Raw genomic sequence first — 14,349 nt, 5'->3', positions numbered from 1 at the left:
AAATATTGTGTTATTTGAAATGTCTTTATTTTAAGATGCGCCACAAAAATAAAGGAAAAAAAGTATAATACCCGAGTACTAAGATACATTTATCCAAAATTTTATGCCCATTTATTAAGAACGCAGAAAAGTTAAAGCAAATATCTTCTCTCCCTTTAACTAGATTTACAAGGGAAAAAGGAAAGAGAGAGGAGAGAGGAAGGGGAGGGGAGGGAAGAGGAGAGAATTTTTCCTAGAAGTGCTCCAGAAGCACCTCCAGATTATTAACTGATAGACAGCTATATAAACTAACAAATGGCAAGTTCAGAATGATGACAAGTCAACCACATTTGTGAACAGAATCATCATTACCACCATCACACTACAAAGAAAAGAATCAAATAACCTACACCATCCTGAAAAAAAGCATAGGTTTGGCTAGTTTCTTCAAGGGTCAGACTTGACAATGTTTAAATAAATCTGCCTGTGAGGAAACATACAGTTGTAGTATGCATTCCAAAATTTGAATATATCCATTCTCAAATCCTAAAGACCTATTTGTGAAGCGCAAAACTGCCATCATGGTCCAGTAGTCCATTCATGAATGTTTAGCTCTGAAAACAGTCACTAAAAGATGCTGGACTGGATCATAACAGATAACATATTTCTGAGATTTTCTATATTTCTGTGACTCTACAATACTGTTCTATGCCATCTATTGGAAATTTTGAAGAGTCTTAATTGTTTCCACACCTGTTCAAACCGCATTGATTCAAAATTTGATAACTGTTACTAATAAGGGCAACAAAGAATTTTTGAGGAAAAAACTCCAAAAAAACATAACTTGAGAAAATATTTGTAATACCCTTTTCCTATATTATATGGTGCCATTTTCTCTGTACTGGAATGTATACATATATTCACTGTACCAGGTGTATATAGTTGGCAGCTACAATAGGTAGCCCAAATATTGAAATGTATCGGAGATTTATTGTCCTTCATAACTACTTAGAAGTAAAATTTTTTTGAGGAACACAATCATACAAGCAGAGGGGAGGACAGCAGTTATTTTCTATAAAAATTATTTTGGCCAGAGAACAGTTGGAAAAGGCAACCTGGTAATAGTACATGTCTGCAAAAACAAACTATCATCTTTAAAACTAAAAGTTTGTTTAAGAAAGGTAACAGATAATAGGGAGAATTCAGATTATCCCTCAAGCATATTCATATGCTAGACCATGAAATATATACATGATGGTAAACCAGCAGGTGTCACAATGACATGGTTTCCTAGGTTATACAATGCAAAAAAAGTACATTCCAGTAATTGAAAACTTCATGTGAAGTAACCTCCTGTCCTACAGAGGCATTCACTAGGTGGGTCATGACAACTCTAATTCAAAAAGAAGGGTCACTGTGCAGTTAGTAACTTAAAAAGTTGTTTTGATAAACCTCCATAAGTGTTCACTGTAAACCCAAAATCACTGCCCAGCAAGTCCCCCAGAATAAACATCTCTTTATTGCTATACAAATACCTGATGCACTTCATGAAGATATTTCCAAGAGTTCACAACGAACGCACTTGGATTGAATTAGTACAATTGTAACCAGTCTGTTGTCACTTCTCCACCCCAGTTACCAAAACCTAATGTCAGTTACACCCAACAGCTATAAATCCTTCAAAATCTCACCAACATTCCTCCTTCCACACCTGTTATTGAATTGTGTCTTATTAATTTCCAAACCCTTGTTGCTCATCAACACAACCATCTCTTTTCTCTTCACCTTTCACTGTCCATACTTAATGACAAATGAAATGAAACCCTCGCTTTAGGATGAGGACCTTGTAAAAGAGCTCCCTTTTGCCTGAACAACCAATTCAACATACATAAGATTATAGCTTTGCATTTAAAAAAAAAACACAGAAAGTTATGCTATTAATCACTGTTACTCAGCAATTTCAACTAGACAAACCTCTTTTTCTGCAAGTCAAAGAAGATCACCACTTATGGGTATCTGCATACTGCAGCTTGGAAGAAGGAATAAAATAATTTAGCTCAGTTCTGCAGCCAAGCAACAAAAGTCGGAATAAGGTGCAGTCTCCAAATATTTTGAAAGATGCCTTATTGTCATAACTGAAGGGATTTCCTGCAGCTTAACTAAGAAGATCAATGAAAGTGTTATAATATAAAAACAGAGTTTCTTTTCCAGAATATTCAAATGTGTTATTAAGACAATTTGGCTCACAATTCTAACAATGGATGGTATATAAATCCCAGAGAGGCAGCAGAAGCATAATGACAGAGAACAATGACCCTATTCTGCTAAACTAAAAAGTCCATCTACTCAAGTTCATAGTCTATGACAATGGCTAGTAACAGTTCATTTAGAAAGAAAACAGGAAAAGAGTTTGAAGAAATTACACTACATGAAAAGGAGAGAGAACACAAGACTACAGATGTACAGAATATACTTACTCCAGTATGTCCTCAGAGCAATCAGATGCTTATGAATTTTCTCAGCTGGAGGCTGAAACAGGATCATAGTATGTAACAGCTCTTGATGATGTATTTCTTCTTTGGAACGTGTCTAATCACTTTTTGAACCCATTTACATTTTTAACATCTCAAATATATTATGTTAATTGGTTCATAATTTAGGCATGGGTTTTGTGAAAAAGGGCATCCTGTTGTTTCAAATCTGTAGTCAAGTCATTTTGCAGGGTGTCCTTCTGTTATGGAAAAGGTAAATCTGTCAACTGTCTTCATCATGACAGTCAAAATTATAAAATTGGTACAGCTCAGGTCTTTTACAGAATGAAAAATCCACCTCTATTTGGTAGCAGCATCATAAAATTCATAATAGTGTAAAGATAATAAGCAAGACTGGCCTTATAAAGAGTTAGCAATGCTACCAGAATTGGGGCTCTTTTTTGTGTCAGAATTGAACTAAATGCACTAGCCAGTGCAAGAAATTCAGACCTTGGCAACCTCCCTCCACCACAACAACAAAACCGTTACAAAAGAGCACAAGATCTACGAATAGTGAACGAGCATCCTCAAATGCCATATACTTAGTTCAGTAGATGTAAATGTCTTCATGGAATTGATAAAGAATGGAAACTCAACAATACTGTTGAGAAAATATTATTCTTTAACTAATTATTTGATTATTTTTTGCTTTTCAGTTCTGATGCTTAAAGTATAAATAAAATTTATACTTGTCATTGGCTCAACACCAACAGGCACTGGTTTTATAACCCTTTATAATTTCCTGCCAAACCTCCTAACACCAGAGCTTGAAGTGTTCCACAGGGAAAAAAAGGTCCATTCCCTTCAGACCCAGAGAAAATTACAATATACAATCTCCTCCTGTTCTGTAATTGATAGTTACACATTTTTGCTCAAATTGCCTAAATGATTAAACTAAGTAAACATAATTAAACTCAGTGTCCTGTTATCCAAGTATATTTGCCATTGATAAAGTCCAGTAAAGTGATTCCTCCAACCCTCACGTGCTGCTAGTCAAACAGTTCATTGCCCCCCTCAGCTGTGCTGAGAGAACTGTTAGTCTCTCTCATATTGTATCCACAAAACTATCTCAATGTTAAAAAAATACTTCCTCTCTTGCTTGTTTTTTGAACTTGCAGAAATACAGATTAGAGACGTCTACACATCCGGTCATCTTTGCTGTTCTGTGTATCCTGAGGAGGTGACATTACCTGTATAGAGCATCTGAACTTCAAATTAATCACAGATTTCTGCAAGGACTTAATGATAGTTTCTGTTCACTTGTATTTGGCTGAGCTCTCTATCTGTTCCCAGACTCTAACGGCTGATTTTTCCATTATATTCCTAGCATCGTTCCCCAAGCTGCCTTAACTAATTCAGGCTAGGCCTAAAGTAATGGAGGAATTAGGGCTTGAACATCACCAGTACCTGATTAACTGTTTGCAACCTCATTATGGCTTGGATCTTGCCAATTTGCACTTTCCCAAAACAATATTTGGAATCAGATGTCCGGGACTATTTCAGGTGATAATTTGGATGCAACACCATATTCGGGAGGGAAGAAAAAGCAGTTTAGCCTTGCAGATGGGACATGCCATGCAGCTAGGCCTGGCATTGTAAGAGGCAAGGATCTGTCAAAAACCATTTTTATCTGACACTTTATGAGATTCTTTTGTGTCTCTATACATCTGGTTTTAATTTTCAGGATATCTGAAATGTTATCATCCTAGTATGCATCCATTTTTTCAGACAGTTTATGAAAATAAAAATCCCTCTCAGACTACTAAAGTCCTCTGTAGTGAAAATTATCCAGGAATTCCCATGGTTTACTTCCCAGTTCTTAGCAACGTAGTAATCTATAGGAGGGCTTTTTCTCCAAACATGTATCTTTGAAGACCATTGAAAAAGGTTCATCTCAAAGTTTTCTGGGAGTTTTTGTTGTTGCTTTTTTTTGTTGTCTGAAACTTGAGTAGACGCTTTGAACCAAATAATTTCCACCTACATGTTTAATAACATCTTCTACATACTTGACTACTATTTGTGACATGAATCTTCCATCAGCAAAAGCCTATGTCAGCTACACAGAGGTAACAGCGCTCATTTATGTGCAATATATGTATCTCTCCTATAACATATTTAAACAGGTATCGTCACCTGAAGCAATAAATTAGTGAATGTATAGAAGTAAACCAATGAGAATGAAGTAGGCCTTCCTCTTGCTGAATGAAGTGGGAAAGTAATTTAACATGCACTCATAGAACATAAAAAAAAAAAGTTTACTATAGTCCAGTTGAAAGTTTACTGACAGGATTTATTTCACCATGCACAGTATGAAGAAGTAATTTTTGGACAAAGCTACCTCTTCAAAGCACTTGATCTACCAATGACCACTAGGACAAATAAAGGGAGTATCCATGACTCACCAGAAAAAGTACACCTTTTGAATCAGTTGCACTGAATCTGATCTGATAGACAAACACAGAACGACTAGTCTAAAATTCTATCTAATCATAGCTACTTTAAAGGATAAAGTAACTGAATTACCATAATTATTAGCTAAATCATCACAGGATAGCACACCGAAAATTTTTAGTCTGCATTAAGCCCATACTATGCCTGTACTTTACTGTTCTGTGTGTACAATCTGATTTCAAAGTCTTAAGACAACAGAGCAGTTTCAGAAGAAAAATTTCTGCAGAAAATCTTCACTAATAGCCAATATGAGGTTAAGACAAATATTAATTGTTTCTACCGCCAGAAACATAAAATCATCCATTTACAAAATATGACATTATCATTTATACCCAACTAGCCATCTCCACAGTAAAGATGAATTTTCACTCATCCTCAGGGCTTCCTGTACTTCCTATGAGATAAAAGAGATGGCAGAATTTTTGCAGATATATTACATACAGATAAGGTATCAAGAACTTTACTGAATTGAGTTTTCACTACTTCCATACAGAATATCCATGAATAAATATGGCATTTATCCTTTCTTTGTGCACATGAAGTGTAACAGACTATTACACTGCATTACCACATATCTTCTTTTCCTCAATGATGCAAGTCTCATTTAATGGACAGAACAAACAAACCTGACATCTATAGTTATTTTACATTTTGTCATTTTATCCTTATTGGTCAATGTCTGAATACAGACCTTGTTTAGCCAACATTTCTCAACTTAATACTTCTATACTTGGATTAAAAACCTACTGTCCCATAAAAGTTAATGACTATTCCCTTGTTACTTATTGCTTTCTCAGCTTACAGGGAATGTTCCTACTCCATTTCAATGCAGGTAAAACAGGTTAGCTGACATTGACATAAATTATAATTATTAAAAAGTGTTAGCTACGTGGGTATACAGTCTTCACATATGTCATCGGAATGGAGCTCCTCCACCAATTAGTGAGATTTTTTTTTCTTTTGCTTGCTTGGTTTTTACTCTACAACAAAGATCCATGTACAGGAGAGAAATAATCTGAAAACAAAGAGCATCAAGGCCAGACAACATTAAGGAGTACTGTCTCACACAGGAGACAGTATGTAAAATGGTTTTGTTTTGCATACAACACTAATGAACCCATTATTGTAACAGTATCACTCCTATACTGCCCATACTTTACAGAAGATATTGATAATCTGGAAAGGTTCAAAATGCAAACTGAAGAGAAACAATAAGAAAACTGGGAAACCTGTTCCTCAGTGAGACACTAAAAGAAGTTCCATATCCTAAATCCTAGAAAGATTGAGAAACGACAAAAATCAAAGTCAGTTTATTTTCTAATATAGCTAGAAGTACTGGTCAGAAAATGATTCTGTGAAGCAAGGCTTACAAATAAGAAGCAGTATTTTTGAGTAGACAGAAAAAAACATAAACACTCCCAATTCAAGCCTAACAAAGACACAACAAACATTAGTTTAAGTACACGTTGAGAATAATTGCTCTAGATATAATGTGATTAACGCAATTAGTTCAAAAGGGAACTCAGACCAAGCCGTGACGTCTACTTCCTAAAGCCAAACATCTCGTCATTAAAGGATTACCCTCTGCAAATCTCTGACCATCTAAACAATTCTAAATATGCAGGAGAGCTCCAGAAAAATAGAAAAATCACCTCCTTCACCTAACCCACTCAAAAAAAAAAAAAAAAAAAGAAATCAGACAATAAATCTCACATTCTTCGGCAAATTAGAAGAAAACAATGTACCAAGTTAATTTTGGCACTTGTTTGGAGTTTGCTAGTGATAGCCATTCAAATAATAAAGAATAAAATCAGTAACTGCTTCAACATCAAGACACATTGAACAGAAAACAGCATTACCACTCAGGACCTCAGTATTATCTACGAAGAGACCACTGCTCAATATTTCTGTACTATCAGTACATTAAATAATTCCTGATCTAACTGACCTATAGATCTTTTCCATTAGCCTTTTTTTTTTCTGTCCAAAGGAACACACTGACAACATAACAAGGAAAAACTTTTTCACTAACTCCTTCTTAATATTTTCACAGCCTAAACGAACCCACCTCTAAGCTGGCTCTCTTCTGATTAACTCAGAGAAAACAATTAAAAAAACCCATTGAAGTGGTCACACAGGAAAGAAATCATTTCATCTCAGACAATCATACCAACTGTTTCAGGAAATGATGCAGCAATAAAACAATTTTTAAAAACAATGTTAAAATACAACAGTCTCCCCAGAAATCTTCTTCAAAATTTTTCTGTACCCGTGACAAATGTATGCCATTTTCCTTATCTGGAGTATGTAGAGCTCCACCACAGCACCGGGAATTGCCTTTACTTCAACTATCTGCCTCTGAAATACTGATACACTAATATAAACTTTCTAGACACATGAAAAATGGCAACCTGTAAACTATTCCATACAAAAGTCTCTGAATTGGTTTTATCTCTGTGTGAGGACTATACCAAATACACAGAGAAACGGGATCTACCCAGTTCCCAGATATTATTGCAACTTTTCTGAGAAAAACACGTACAATAGAGGCAACTTTTATCAGTCTAGATGTTATCCCAGAATCTGGGTATGATACTGTCAGTATCATACCAGTTACCTTGGTTCAGACCCTCAAGACCACCTAGACCAACATCTTGTCTCTAACTGGCCATTAGAGACACTGAGGGAAGAGTAAGAACAGGGCAAGCAATTATTTCACTTGTACTGGAGAGAATGGAATTGGAGGATTCATCCTTTCTGTCTTATTTTGAGAAAAAAAAAATCCTAGAAAGGTATCAAAGTATGTAAATACTGGGGTTTGCTAATAAGAAGCATTAAGAAGTACTACTTTGGTGTCAATGGTGCAAAGTCAGCAATGACCAAATAATTCCCACAATCATTCTTGCTTTTTGGCATGTATTTGTTGCCTGCTTGGATGTCACAAACATAAGCACAGCAGGAATGCATCAGAATGAAACAGCATGTCTGCAGCATCAATGAAATATTAAGACAGCCTAATTATAAATCAAGGAGGTCATTAACATGCTGCCAAATCAGTTCCTCTTTCCTGGGTTGGGGATACGTCAGAATTGCAGCAAGCTGTGGAGTGATAGTCTCCAGATTCTGAGTATGCCTCATCTACAGTGCTACAACTCCTACCCTGCACTAGCAAACAGGTATCTCTGCTTAGTCAGTGTGGAAATGCACAGTCCTCAAAAACTAACAAATCAAGCCTAGGCTCCTTTTTTTTTTTTTCTTTTTAATTCTGGCAGCAAGATGACATATATTTAGAATACATATATTGACACATGTCCTGCCTTCATATATCTTTTCATATACTCCATCCCTGCTTATGGAAATGCATGTTATTCATCCTTTCCTATATTTAAGAACTTTAGGCGAAGTGCAAATAATGTTTCTCTACACACCATCTTTTAAAAGCCAGAATGAATACATAATTAAAAGAGTAAATAATGGAATAAATATGATCTAATGTAGAAATTTGTACTTCAGTATTGCTTAACTATAAATATTTAAGTACAGACTTGCTCCCTAAATAGAGCCACATATCAATATCTCTCCAAAACTCACTATTTTGCCTCTCAAGGACTGTAGCAAACTTTAAAGCCCATTATGCTGATACCTTAAAACCTGGAACTGCAACACCAGAAAATAAACCATTTTCTGTACAGAACTTTTATTTTTTTATATGTCAACGATGCAGCCTAGTACAATTTTTCTTTCAGTATTAGTCTGAAGGGACTAGTAAACAAATTCTCTCTTTATATATAGTCTCAAAGTCTGGGTATGACAAAGTCTCTTGCCACAGATCCTATTCCTCCAGTTCTTTCTCCAGTTAAGAAAAACGGACTAAAAAAAAGGCTTCTGTGTCTAAAGATCACAGAATGGATCAGTCTTAAATAAACTAGCTCAGTCACCAAAACCTTCAACTCAGCACATACTATAAAGTAAGAAAAAGAAACCTGCACAGAGCTCTATCTTTTCTATACTCAATTAGCTCACTGAAAGCTACTCTAGGGAAGTAGTCTACAGAGTTTTCAAATGATTGGAAGGAGCATATTCAGAGATGACTGATTCCAGTCCTCTATCAAATGCACCATATCTGACTGTCATCTTTGTCCACTTCTAGGGCACGTAGAAAGGAAGGGGGGAAAGGGTGAAAAGTGAATTTGCTGAGCTAAATAGAGTATAGAATCAAGACTTAATCTGAATTCTGAATCTACAAACAGTTGCTTCAGAAGAAACACCATAAGAATGAGATACACCATGAGAAAATCATGAATTTAAATGACTAATGAAAAACTACCCTTTATAAAGCAGTCAGGCAGACTGCTTACAGTAATAGCATAAAACTATAAGTGAATTTATTGTGTAATGATAAATAAAAAAGAAAAGTTACTTTGAATGTTCACAAACGTCCTTTAACTGAAACAACCAAATACACTCATTTAATCATTTGCATCATATCAACACCATAGCTATCAAATAGCATTTATTTAGCACTAACTGGAACCCTGGATACAGGAAAGCATAGAAGGAAAAAACAGTCCAGAAAAATGAATATATGTGAAATTACTTAAAAAGCCATTTTATGTTTCTGTTTAAACAACTCATGTAAGGACATATCAGAAAATGCTAAATATTTTTGTCACATTACATAATACATTCTCTTGAATGTACAGCAGGTTACAGCAGAGTATTACATTATGAAGTCCATAAAAGATAATATTAGTAGCAGGATGGTAATACCTTAGGCTTATCCTAAGAAAATTAATCTTAATGTTTTTCAAAGCCTAAGAAAAACGGTATCTCCTTGAGGGCTTATACAACCCAAATAAAAATTACAGTAATATCATAATAATGTCATATTAAGCAAGCAATTTCTAATTTCTTCACTTTTTTCTTTTTTTTTTTTTTCAGATCAATTATGAAATTTCAGCTTCCTGGAAATGCAGTAAGTCCACTGCACTTAATAGACAATAACTTCTGAACATAATCAGTGTTGTACTCTGTACTGAATGTACTATTTTCTATTTAATTCTTCTTTAAAATTGTATTTATGAATTACCTAACAACAGCATTCATATGGTAGCAAAGCACCTTAAGTTCCCACTACACATAGCTTTCCTGTTTTGGGCAAGTATTGCTGGAAGAAAATAATGTATAAAGCTGTTAATGTGCCCATATACAGCATTAATTAAGCACATGATCGTGCACTTTGATGAACATGAGGGCCCTGGGAAGCAATAATTATGTTAAGTGATAGGCAGGTTTCAAATTCTGTACAGTTTCCTTTTTCTTCCTATAAAAAAAGGTCTTTAAAAAGATTAGGAAAGACATCAATGAAATTCAGTATCAGCAGTGTAAAAGATGCACATCTGACTTATAATCTATGTGCTTAGTCTCTTAGTGTTGTGGCAGTGAAGCTTCAAATAACATAATTAATATTGAAATTCATAAATATTTTTCTGAGAAATTTGTTGGGAGAGGAGGATCTATCCAGCAGCAGAGCCTAAAGCTTCCAAAATATTATGGCTCTTGCTACATTTATCTGCTACTTTTGCTTGAATGGTGTGGAAGAAGTCTTGTGAGTTCTAAGAGTATTATATCTAGGCATCTGGAAAAGAAAAGTTCTTCTGGAAGATTAATTCAGCCATTATCTGGATAGAAAAAAATTAAAACTCAAGTGTTTGTTTATTACAAATAGAATCGTTTGGAAATGCTGTGTGCAACAATACAAGGCCTGGGTGTGTTTTGAGCATGTATTTTATCGGTAGATAATAGTCAGAGTTCAAAAAGTTGCAGTGAATACCCAAATATCAGGCAGCATTCCTTCCCATTGGCACCCTTGCAGGTTTTCTCCAATATACCATCAATATACCATGAAAAAGAAAAATAAAAAGAGGGTAAAGAAAAATGTATCTTATAATCCCAGGTAGATCACCATCACTACCAACCTGTTGTGAGCAACTTTCAATATAACATTTACTGTGATAGATACAAGATTTGTCATACACAACTCATTATGTTTTGGGATATAGCTACACCTTAAACAGTACGGTATTTACTGATTTCCTTCCTTTTTAATATTTTAGGTTAAAAAAAAGATCCATCTAAAGTAACTAATTCAGTGAATCTCTGTCACGGATAAATTTTGGTTCACTTAAGTCCAAATCGGACATTTCAGTTCATGCTCATGTTAATGAAATTCAGATAAACTACCCTGGCTGCAAGCCCATTGACTTCTGGCTGAAGAGTACACACAGCTGGATGTCTGTAAATCAGGCAGGACACAATTTCTGCATATAGGTTAATGACTGTTCTGCGTCACCAATGTGTAAGAGTACAGACACTAAGCCAGAGACCTCAAAAAAGCATTTTGCCTGCCTGGCAACTTTCTAATAAAAACAAAGCTTACTTTTTTGTCTGTATCACATTACAATTTGTGAACATTCATAAAGTAGACTACATTAAAGCGAGAGGATAGAGGGAAAATCATACCCCTACTGATGTAAAGTTACTGAGGCTACTTAGTCATTTTAAGTCACCACACATCCATGCTGATACCAAAAGATTCAGTTCCATCCTCTCCTCCTCATTTCTCAATGCCACCATAACTCAGGTAGTAGAATTTTTACATACAAAACATAAACTGAGTAAATCATCTGGCAAATTTCTTTTCTAAAAATGTTGCATTCTGAAAAATTAGGCTGTTTTCTTATCAGAGAGATTTTATCTTATTTTATCTTTCTAGAAGAAAACCACAGAGAAGGCTCATCAGTATCTGTTTCATTCTATAAACAAAATGCATTCAAATTATTCTTTTTGACTTGGCAAGTGTAGTTTTAAATCTGGTTCTGCTTATTTTTATCTAAAATCCAACACTAAGGAAATCACATCTGCATAACTGCCCGTAATGTAACAAATACAGCCACCTTAAAGATCACTGTCAGCAAAAGGGAAGTAGCAGGAAGGTAGAAAGATTCGTTTGATGATATCAGATATGAAGCTGAATGATAATGATAGCACAACTATTGCTTGACAGTTTTAATACAAGTTTAGGGAGAATTAGCCATAATATACGAGTCTTAAAGTCTAAGAAAAAAACCAGACAAATCACACTGTTGCAGTTATTCATGTTCAAACTTCGCTGAGACAATGGTCAGCAGTTACTTTGGTTTTGCAGTTGGTTCAAAAAGTTTCATTAGGATTTCCACAAAAATGTATCTTCGGTTCACACCTTTCTCCCCTCCTCCCCAAAAATTGGAAACCTTGAGCAACAAAGGAACTAATAAATTCCACTTAGCAATATAACAATATTGAAAATGAAAATCATCCGAAGCATTCATTCGGTTTTAGCATCCAGATCCTTGACTCAGACTATAAACACACACAAATGATTTCTTATGGCAAATTCAAGTGTCTTAGAGAAAAATCATCACTTTTAAATGAACATAGTTCTTAAAAATAAATAATATGAATTTCTGGTAACACTAAAACATTTTTTTTAATCTTCTGTTTACAAAAAGCATTGTCACAACTTATTCCCTTGATTCATAACACTGATTTTCTGATTGCTTTTGTGGATTATAACAATAAGCATCCTGCAGTGCTGCAGTTTGTAAACTACAAAGATACTGACGGTCTATTGCTATATACTTCTTCCACTAGGTAATCTCTTTAAATCAACAACAATTTACTGCCACCTTAATATCAGATATAGTCATCACCACCAGAAATCTGGTTCAATATGATTCTGTCCCTTGCCCAAATCCTAGCCCCTCTTTTTAAAATGAGAAGTATCACCAGAACTTAGACCTCAAGCACCTTAGAAGTCAGCCACAAAGTAATTCACATTCAAAGCAAAATCAGGGTTTCTTCCCTCACCTTGGTAATTTCCTCTTTTGCATTTTACCTGGTACATTTCAAATCATTGTTAGCATTGCATGAATTTTATGTTTGTACATTACACAATCTCACAAAATTTAAGGTCATTACAAAATTTACAGATGTTGTCAATACAAGTTGACTCATAAAAATATCTTCTGGGTCTGTTTAGTGAGGTCTTTTATCTAAAGCAACCCAACAGAAACACCTCTAGAATTCAACACACTGGTTTATAACCTCTGTGTGAATATTCATATCTAAAATTGACTTAATATATGTTGCAAGTAGTAACCTTTGAGATTATATATCCAATAATTTACTGAGGCTTACATTATGCACATCCTGCATAATTTTAATTCAAAACTTATCAATTTTAGATCCAAGAAGTCCAAGTTATGTTCTCAAAACAGACATTGCAGATTGACAGAACAGTATTTGCAACTTAAAGTGGGTAAACTAAACTTCCAAAATGAATACCAAAATAATTCAAAATAGAAATACCAAAAGGCTGAAAATATAAAAAAAACAGGGGTTTTTTTGCCTTTAAAAAAATTGTGGAACCTAAATATAAAAATTATAACAGTCAAGTTTTACCAAAACTAGGTTTCCTTTCTAAATCTAAAAATAACTGAGTTGTTCAAAGCTAACTATTAATAGCAAATGAAAAGAACTTACCTTCTTGTCTGTTATTTTTCCTTTTTAGCCATTTTTCCACAGTTTCTGCACTTACACTTTCTGACACAAACTCATCCAGTACCTGGGGGTGAAGAGAAAGATACGCCTTCACTTTTTCATCTGTTAAACCTGAAAGAGAGAATATTAATTGATTACATTATCAGTATGAACTCCCTCACAAGAAAAAAATACGTAGAGACGACCAAGAATCAATATTCTTTTTTTAACACACTGATTGAACACATGACTATTTAAATTGTCTCCTCCTAGAGGGAGAAATACCCAGTAAGAAAAAAATGAGCTGTCATTTAGAAAATAGTGGAAGCAAAGCATATCCATACAAGATACCATGTAAAAAACGTACCCTAGAGGGGTACAGGTAAACAGTACCTGGCAGAAATAGCCAGGTAGGAATTTATGACTATGACTGTGACTATAAAAGTACTTATTTCCAAGATATGTAAGATGATATATCGATAAAGAATGTGGTTAGAAGGAGATAGAAGAAAGTGAACTGGTATGTCTTGTAAAACATCAAATGCAGTATTCTCACTGCGAATGGCAGCAAAATCAACACAAACTGTTATGCAACACCAAAATCATACACAATTTTCAAGTACTGGAATTACTTCAGTTAACTTTAAACGTATGTATAAACTACTTTCACAGATATTCTTCCATTACTTTAGCAATTTAGTTATCGAAATAAAAATAATTGCAGATAAAAGACCTTTACAATATCTGTAACAGAAAGATAACTCCAGCAAACATTTTAGAAAAACAAGTAAAATTCAGAATTTCAGAT

At 34.6% G+C, this 14,349-nt stretch overlaps 1 protein-coding gene across 5 annotated transcripts in view; it reads right to left on the bottom strand.

Moving 5' to 3' along the window:
- PDE10A (phosphodiesterase 10A) overlaps window positions 1-14,349 on the bottom strand; it is a 353,359-nt gene that overhangs the window by 85,528 nt on the left and 253,482 nt on the right. For all 5 annotated transcript variants that reach the window (XM_051811135.1, XM_051811134.1, XM_051811132.1 and 2 more), the window contains exon 2: window positions 13,545-13,673. In XM_051811135.1, coding sequence (XP_051667095.1) covers window positions 13,545-13,673 — 129 coding nt within the window. The remainder of the gene's footprint in view (window positions 1-13,544; window positions 13,674-14,349) is intronic.

Source organism: Manacus candei, unplaced genomic scaffold (genome assembly GCF_025592945.1).
Source record: "Manacus candei isolate 608988 ecotype Guabito, Panama unplaced genomic scaffold, ASM2559294v1 h1tg000081l, whole genome shotgun sequence".
In the NCBI taxonomy this organism is placed as follows: Eukaryota; Metazoa; Chordata; class Aves; order Passeriformes; family Pipridae; genus Manacus; species Manacus candei.
This window is presented reverse-complemented; position numbering and strand designations above follow the sequence as displayed.